The sequence below is a fragment of the Eumetopias jubatus genome, unplaced genomic scaffold (genome assembly GCF_037043125.1).
Source record: "Eumetopias jubatus isolate StellerSeaLion01/CBP00866 unplaced genomic scaffold, mEumJub1_p1.0 scaffold_2, whole genome shotgun sequence".
In the NCBI taxonomy this organism is placed as follows: Eukaryota; Metazoa; Chordata; class Mammalia; order Carnivora; family Otariidae; genus Eumetopias; species Eumetopias jubatus.
The window spans coordinates 55,438,014-55,447,094 of NW_028274808.1; the positions used below are offsets into that span (position 1 = coordinate 55,438,014).

Consider the following 9,081-nt stretch of genomic DNA (forward strand, 5'->3'; position numbering starts at 1 on the left):
AAGAATATGAAAAGGCAATTCACAGAATGAGAGAAAATATATTGAATATGGACTTAATATCCATATCCAGAATAAAAAACTCCTGCAACAAGAAGATAAGCAATCCAATTGAAAAATAAGCAAAGGATTTAAATAAATATTCTCTAAAGAAGACATACAAGTCAGCAAAAGCACGTGAAAAGATATACAATCATCGGTCAGTAAGGAAATACAAATCAAAACTACAATGAGATACCACTTCACACCCAGTAGGAAAGCTTTAATTAAAAAAAAAAAAGGAAATACGAGTATTGGCGATTTGGAGAAATAGAAACTCTTGTACACTGCTGGTGGGAATGGAAATGGTACAGCCGCTATGGAAATCTGGAGGTTCTTCAAAAAGTTAAATATAGAATACCATGTGATTCAACAATTCTACTCCTACATATATACCCAAAAGAAATGAAAACATGTCCACATAGAAACTTGCACACAAATGTTCAAGTCAGCATTATTAATTGTCAAAGGTAGGAACCAAAATGTCCATCTATGGATGAATAAACAATTTGTGATATATATATATATATCTCTCACATATATTAGCTATGATATATATATATATCATAATGGAATATTGTTCAGCCATTAAAAGGAACAAAGTACTGATAAATATGCAGCAACTTGGATAAACCTTGAACACATATGCTATGTGAAATGAAACCCAGACACAAAAGAACATATATGATTTCCTTTATAGGATATATCCAAAATAGGCAAATTCATTGAGACAGAAAGCAGATTAGAGGTATCAGGGGACGAAGAGGAGGAATTGGGAGTGAGTACTTATGGGTGTTTTTATGGGGTAATGAAAAATGTTGAAATTAGAGTTGGTGGTGGTACAACATTGTGAATACACTAAATACCAACAAATTATGCAGTTTAAAATGGTATTATAAATAATACCATGTATATGGTAGTATTAAAATAATACTACCATATACATTTTGGCTCAATTAAAAAAAAAAAACTTTATGTAGGGGCTCCTGGGTGGCTCAGTTTGCTAAGTGTCTGCCTTTGGCTCAGGTCATGATCCTAGGGTCCTGGGATAGAGCCCATTATCGGGCTTCCTGCTTAAGGGGAGACTGCCCCTCCCCCCACTCATGCTCTCTCTCAAATAAAATCTTAAAAAAAAAATCTTATGTAGAAATAATATAGAGCTTGTTTTTGTAAAGATCTATATTTCAGGTATTTCTAGCCTTTTCTTAAATGTTCAATAAAAGGTAGTTCTACCAAATAACTGACTTCTTTTTCTTTTTTTTAGCGAGCATATGGCAAAGATTTATTTAACTCATTGACAAGGAAACCATCAGGGCTTATTTCATTATGTTTTCTTCCTTCTACTTCACAGTCAATTTTGGATTCTTTTACATTGCAGCATCTTGAGTTTCTGAGCTTTGATGGAAGTTCTCTCAGTTTTTCATGTTTTAAATTGCTCAACAAGGATTTAATTTCATTGGATAACTAACACCCAGAACTCTTATTTTCACTTTTATCCAACTACATTTTATGCAAATAATTAACTACGAAATTAAGTTAGTCAAAGGTTATATCCATAAACAGATAATTTAATGTAAGCAAATGGTTTCCAACTTCTTTCACAAGAACAGAGTGTTTTTATAGGGAAAAGTAAGCCTATAGTTAAGTTTTATTAAAAAATTAACTTTTTACAGATTATAGATTTAGATAAAAATATGTAGAGGTAATATTTTCTTCAAATAAACCACCGCCACATCTTGTAGTTATGTGGCTCACTTTCAGACGTTTAAGAAAAAATTTCTCACAGAGAGATTTCTGGAATGCCAAAAATGAGAGGATTTTATAATACCAATTATCAGAGTCTCTGCTCACCATAAAAGTACAGTTGACCTTTGAACATGGGTTTGAACTGTTCAAATCCATGTATATGCAGATTCTTTACAGTGTGCATTACTGCAAATGTACTTTCTCTTCCTTATGATTTCAAAAACATTTTTCTCTAGCTTACTTTAAGAATACAGTATGTAACGCATGTAACATGCAAAATGTTTATTAATTGACTGTTATTGGAGAGGCTTCCGGCCAACAGTAGGCTATTAGTAGTTAAGTTTTGGGAGAGTCAAAAGTTGTATATGGATTTCCAACTGGTTGGAAATGGTTGGTTGCTCCAACCCCTGCATTGGTTAAGGGTCAACTATAAATCTTTAAATGGTATAGTAAGAACAAAGACCAGTGCTTTATTTTTCACTGTATTTTCTAGATGTCAATACACTCAGAATACTTAAAAATACACAGACTGACTTTCTAATGAACCATTACTTTACATGTAGCTAAATCAGTAGTTCTTCACCATGGCTGATTTTGCTTCCCAGGGCGTTTGGCAACATTTAGCGATAGTTTTGTCACACCTTCAGAGTGTCACTGGCACTAGTGTTGACTGTAGTGATGCTGCTAAAACTACAAACACACGCGATAGCCTCCCATGGTAAAGAATTATCAGGCTCAAATGTCAACCTTGGAGAGAAACCTTGAGCTACATTAATGTTCTGATCCATTTTCAGCCTAAAATCTGCACCCTAATCAAGGACATTAACTGAAGCTGTTGTTTTGTTTTGATGTCATAAGGTATAAATTTGATTGGCAACTATGAGACCTTTAACAGAAAACTGATAGAGAATAAAATGTAAAAGAAAGCAGAATATAAATCAAGTCAGAGCTATGTATGGACCAAAATTTAAAGATCTTGTTGGATTTCTAGATCTCTCCAACTTACTAGTTTTAATTTGCAATGTAAACAGTACAGGACATGACTGAAAATTAAAGGGCACTGCAGAACTTCTTTCTATGTTCATGCCATATAAACACCTTTTCCCTACGAAAATTTAAAGAAACAAAACTAATTCTATGTTATTTCAACTTTCAGCACTGTGTTTACTTTTGCTGGCACATTAAGTCTTCTTTGGAAGGAGGTAGGCATATAAATTAAACTCTTTGTTCTTCCTAATACTTTTTCAAGTAATAATAATAATAATAAAAAGGAAATAAAAAAGAAGTTGCACCCCAAAGGAAGTCTATTTTTCAAACCCATTAGCACCAAAAAGTACTTTATAGCATTAGGATATCTTTAATTCCAAATCAGATTGTCCCAGAGAAAGCAAATGTGCTCTTTGTTACTTCTTAATTTCTTGGAATTAAAAAAAAAAAAAAAAAAGGTGGTAACAAAATGATCTTTAAACTCTCAATTAAAACTAGTACCTTGTGAGTTTAACATAAAAATCAAATTTCACAAAATAAATACACTGAAGCAACTATAATAGTAATCACCTTTATTTAAAATATTTTTCAATCTAGGAAAGCTCATTTTACACGAGTTTCCAACTAATTTATTAAGAGTCAGAAACAAAGAAAATAAAACCAGAGAAAATCCTCTGTAAAAAAATACACAAGGAACATTTCTACATGTGAAAAAACAGTAAACAGTCTTAACATCAGAACATCCAAGTCTCAGTCTCAATTCCATCTCTTCTAGTGAACACTACTATCAACCTTGAGATCTGATTTGTTCTTGTCATTCTTCACTGAGTAGATGAAATATGTTAAGGTGTCCTTTTCATTCACTGGAATAGACCTAAAGTGGCAACCAACTATCTATTAAAAAAAAAAATTGAAATTAAATTATAGATATTGACAGATGTCATACTAGGTAAAAAAACACATTCATCTAAAGAAAAAAGGCTATGTGATAAGAGCTATTTCCTTTTAAAAATAAACTATTTAACAAAATACCAACAAGATGAAAAGCATGTAAGAATAAAATGTTATGAAGAAGAGATAGTGTGATTTCACCAACCCACTCAGTTAAACACACATTTTTAATTAGAATATTATTACCTTTTAAATTTTATAACTAGAATTTACATCAGGAGGTAAGTATTTTTAAACTTTAAGTACCAATGAAATATAACAGAATGGAGACCCTACTCACACAGAAAAAGGATAAATATATAAGTTGAAAAAATTTTGGTTCTATACAAATGATAAACTATCTTACAAATATATTTGCTTTAACTTATTCATTCATTGGCAGTACTCTTTGTTAAAAGGTTCCTTGAAAGTTTTTCTGAATAAAGATTATGGATGGAAAATGAGAAGGGAAAGAGAGATGTTCACTGAAGAATATTTATTTGCTTTCTGGCCTTTCATTCTGCTAATCCAACCTGTGCACTATAACAACCAAGAGGAATACAACAGACTAAACTGGGGTGTTCATATGCATATCTAGAATGTGGAAGATAAAACTTCCTAAAATGTCATTCAGACAATAATTAAGAGATTTAAAGAGGACAGTCACCTAAACTCTGGAATCACTCATGACTAAGTAAACTATAATTTTCATGGCCATTTGGATTTTTTCTCATTTCTAAAGAAGAAAGTAGCTTTAGAAATAATATAACTTTTTAAATATCAGATTATCAAATATTTCAGGTACACTTAAAAAGTACATACTTCTGACCCTTGTACAACACAGGTTTTAATTGTGAAGGTCCACTTACACACTTTTTTTTTTTTTTCAGTAAATACAGTACAGTACTGTAAATGTATTTTCTCTTTCACATGATTTTAACATTTTTTTCCTTTAGCTTACTTTATTGAGAATACAGTAAAAATATATAAAATACATATGACATAGAAAATATGTTGACTATATTATCAGGAAGGCTTCCAGTCAACAGTAGGCTATTAGTAAAGTTTTTGGGGAATCAAAAGTTATTTTTTACTATGCTCCTAACCCCTTGTCGTTCAAGGGACAACTGTACGTTATATGTAACATTTATAATAATCAGTTCTTTGGTTCTCATTTGTCCCAAAACAAAAGTACCTTCCACTTGATTAGTATCTGTATATATGGATACAGTTTCATCATGGTAGATAGTATCTATGTTTATGTTATATCAATATACTATACAACCTAAAAAGGACTGGATCTTTTAAATCAAATATAAAGAAAAACTTAATTTTTGTTGCTTAGGCAAGAAGGAAAGAAGAAATTCTGGCTAAAAAGTCAATATATTAGATCTTAACAATGTTAAAATAGCATTCTGCCAAAGAATTGTACCTTCTGTATCTTTTACCATATTCAATATGCACGTTTTAGAAAACGTTGCATTATTAAACCCAAGCTGAAAAATATGGAGAAAACTGATTTATATATTTAATTTCTATTCTAATAGATTAAGTATTTTTACTTAAAATGATTAAAATATAAATATACAAGTCTATAAACACCTTAATAGGATTCACATATTTCTTGGTTCTATTAATTCCTGAGAACACACATATTCCAAAATTTATGAAAAGACTAGAAGTTCTATATCAAAGCAAACTAAGTAAAGCCTTGGATAAAAGTCTTTGCATCTTCCAGATGTGAAGAAAGCACAGATGCCTCAAAACAAACATCAACAAGGACAAATTCTGAAATAGTTAAATCAACAAGTTATAGGAATACTATTTACGGTCTAATCAGTAGACCTAATCCATCAAAAACTTAAAAAAAAATTCTAATAAAGACAACAAAGCTTATCAATTTCTTTTATTATGCCTCCATTAGGTGTTCAATAAATGTTTACTAAGTGGAATTTTAAAACCAACAGATTTCCAGAATGAGAATTTAAAAATTATCACCCAGTATTTCTGAAAGCCAGTATTAAAAAATGCTTAGAAAATTACATACAATCCAGAGTGGTTGTATTATAAAGGAATTTAAGAGGCAGACAAACATTTCTAGGAAACTAGATTCTTCCGCAATAGATTTTTTATTAACTGATCTTTCTAACTAAAATGTATTGTTATATACACTACGTTAACAATTTCCTTAGCCTTTAATGACTCTTTTTTGTATAAACAGGCTCATTTAAAGTATAAATAGTTTAAAACTCATAAATACCTCAACAAGTTGTGCTTTATTAAGTCCTGGTCTGGTTGATAGTTTGAAGTGTCTTTTGTATCTCCGAAGTGTATTGACTTGTAATTGGTATAAATCAACCTAGAAAAAAATAAACATGTAAGGATTAGTTCATGCATTTTTTTAAAATAGTTATCTTTGATACGTACAATAACATTTCAATTTTGGCACAATAAAAATGTAATTCTGTAATTCCATTATGAAATAACAAAAATTATATTATTTAATTCCATTCCATTATTCCTTTTATATAATCAAAACTATAAATATATTGTACACTTTAATCTTCTGAATATAAATATTGAAAATTGGGAGCAAAAAAGAAGTCAGAAGGCAATAGAGCTATAAGCATTGTCAACTGAAAACGTAAGTCAAACTACAACTGCTTGTTAACTGGCTATATTTAATTTTGCTTTCATTTTCAGATTTTTCGCTTTAAGCATTTTTAAAATTTGTTCTTTTTTTAATATAAGTTTCAGAATGAAATACTTAGGATTTACATTTAACATACAGAAACTTTACCTCTGGAGTATCAATATCTTGAACAGGTGAATCTCCTCCATCATCATCACTCCCTTTTCTCTTTCTTCTGTTTCGAACACTCTGAATTAAGTTTTTATGATAATCACAAATGTAAAGATGCCTTGCCTGAAACAGAAAAGTTTCACAGACTACTTATGATTATGTAATGTGTCCATGTATTAGTAAAATACATAGAGCACAGTGAATTATTAAAAATAAAAACAACAGTCAAAACAGGCCATTGTTAAGACAACAGCATGCTTCTATGCTTAAATCCTGTATTGTTAGATTGGGGAGTGGGGTGGGGTGAACGGGAGGAAGGGAGGCAGAGAAGCAGAATGCGAAATTCCAACTCTGGATTTTGTCATTAAATTGCAGTGAGGGTGAACTAGATTTGTTAGGTCGTGCTGTTTTTTAACAAGGGGAAAGATATGTTGCCCACAACTTTGCTATTTGGTAATATTTTCTCTACTTAAAGAGCATATTTTAGTAGCATGATGTATTATGCTTCCTATTCTTTTTATAATCCAGATACAAAACTATTCCCTTTTACAAATGAGCTGATTTCATATGCTTATATTTAAATTTGAATTATAAACTTCCGAGTATTTAATGTATTTATTTGTACTGCGTTTTCCAACCAAAGCAATGTGAAATTATTCAAGTTTACTTGAAAAGTTTCTTATGAGCGTGCCTGCTCATAAGAACACGAACTAGTTAACAGGCACAAAGTATGACAAGTATGCCCTTAACAGGCATAAAGTATCACAAACTCGGCAAAAGCTTCAATTAAATGTAGTCTTGAGAGCTGTACGGTAACATCTGAAATATTGGGCTGCATATATTAACAGTTAAACTCCTTTAAAAAAACCAAACGATTAAAGATTAAGGCTTTTAAATTAACTTCTAAACTAAATCCAAGTTAAAATTATGCAGGACATGTGCTAGGTTCTGGCATCTTGTTACTCATTTACCGCCAGCCAGAGCTCCGAAAAGTGGCAATGGTTCTTTCTAAAAACCTCATAGATGGTCAAAAAAAGCGAGACGTGTAAAAGGACTGAAAAAGAAATCCCGATGGCTGCCAAAGGGATGGCAAAACCGCAGAGGCTACGTGCTCCCCACGTTGCGAGCAGCTGCGCTAGATGCTGACATCGTTCACAATCCCCGCTCCCAGCAAGGCGCGGGGTGAGCTCGCTTCCCCTCACTCCATACTCGGACGAACGAGGAAAGGGGTCTTTCTTTACTGCAGTATCAGGTCCTTGGTCTTTGCAAAGACTCCACTTTTGCCTACACGAAGACGAGTTACTCCCTGGGGCCACACGCCAGCTAGGGCAGCAAAACAAAGAAGGCATCTCCATTCCAGAAGGAGCTGCCGGGCTACAAGAAAACTACTCCGGGCCCTCTGAGCGGCGGTCCCCTTTGTTTCGTTTCCCGATGTCGGTGAAGGAGGAAGGGGTTAGACAGTGAGCAGAACGGACTCAGGGAGCGTGGGGGTGGGGGGGGGAAGAGGAGGCGTGGGGGAGGAGCGGAACCGCGGCGTGCAAGTATGTGTCTGTAGGGGGTGGCAGTCGGAGTTGCAGCGACTTTGTTGTCTGTCTCCTACCAGAGACCACACAACGGGTTCGCACTGCAGCCAGGTCTAGGGGGACCCCTGAACCCTCCGCCCAACAATCCCTGTAGGCACCTCTCCAGGAGCCCCAAGGGGGTGGGCAGGGCAGGGCCATCCCGCCGTCACTTACGCTCTTATCCAGCTCGATTTTCACCTTCTTCTGGGAGATGCTCTTTTGGATCCTCTTGCTGAAGCTGGCGTTGCCAGCCGCCCGGCCACACCGCTCACCGTCCTCCCGCAGACAGCAGAGCTGTCCGGGGCCGGGCCCGGCCGCTCCCGGGGGCCCGGCTGCAGAGACGGCCCCGGCCCCGGGCACCTCAGCCCCGGCGCCGGCCCCTGCCCCGTTCCCCGCCGAAGCGGCGGCAGCCGCGGCGGCAGCGACCACGGCGGCCACTGCGGCGGCCGCGTCCCCACCGCGGCTCATCTCCTCAGGCGTGAAGCCGTTCATGTCTCCGCGCTCTGGGATGCCGGTGCTGACAGAAATCCCCGCTCCGCCTCTCTCGGGAGACTCCGGGGTCTCTGCAGGGTCCCTCAGGCACCTGACCCCGCCGAGGCAATCCCTCCGGCGGCACGGCCAGACACCAAACGTCCTAGCCTGTTGTTGCCTGCTGGCGCCGGGACAAGTGCTTTGGTTCAAGAACCAGAGTCGGGCGGCGCCAGGAGTTACGACCCCGCTCACTGTCACATGGAGACGCTTCAGCAGTTGGCCCCCGGCGCCTCCGCCTCCCTCCGGCCCCTCGACCTGCGCAAGCGCGACGCGCTCTCTCCTGTCCCGCCCCTTCCACTCTGTGGCGGGGCACCACGGGAATTGTAGTTCTCTGCGGGGGAAATCAACTTGAGTTCCTCCCTGACTCGGCGCCTTGGGGATTGGGGGAACTACTTATCCTAGCATGCATCGCGTGGCCACGGGCAGGGCTTTTTTTTTCTTTCTTTCTTTCTTCTTCTTTTTTTTTTTTTAAGTACGGGGAAAACA

General features: G+C 36.4%; 1 protein-coding gene across 1 annotated transcript; it reads right to left on the reverse strand.

Moving 5' to 3' along the window:
- Nucleotides 1–3,326: 3,326 nt before the first annotated feature.
- Nucleotides 3,327–8,842, reverse strand: SAP30 (Sin3A associated protein 30). Its single transcript, XM_028114214.2, has 4 exons — nucleotides 8,239–8,842; nucleotides 6,500–6,625; nucleotides 5,960–6,058; nucleotides 3,327–3,663 (listed from the first exon to the last, which is right to left on the reverse strand). Exons 1-4 carry the CDS (start codon nucleotides 8,554–8,556, stop codon nucleotides 3,541–3,543), a joined length of 666 nt encoding a protein of 221 aa, XP_027970015.1. The 5' UTR covers nucleotides 8,557–8,842; the 3' UTR covers nucleotides 3,327–3,540.
- Nucleotides 8,843–9,081: the final 239 nt, after the last annotated feature.

Excerpts from the sequence above, each read along its gene's own strand:
- SAP30 (XM_028114214.2), bottom strand. The coding sequence starts at position 8,556 with ATGAACGGCTTCACGCCTGAGGAGATGAGCCGCGGTGGGGACGCGGCC. Across the intron at positions 6,626-8,238 it reads AAATCGAGCTGGATAAGAGC|GCAAGGCATCTTTACATTTG; the intron begins GTAAGTGACGGC and ends TTTCTGTTTCAG. Across the intron at positions 6,059-6,499 it reads AAGATATTGATACTCCAGAG|GTTGATTTATACCAATTACA; the intron begins GTAAAGTTTCTG and ends ATTTTTTTCTAG.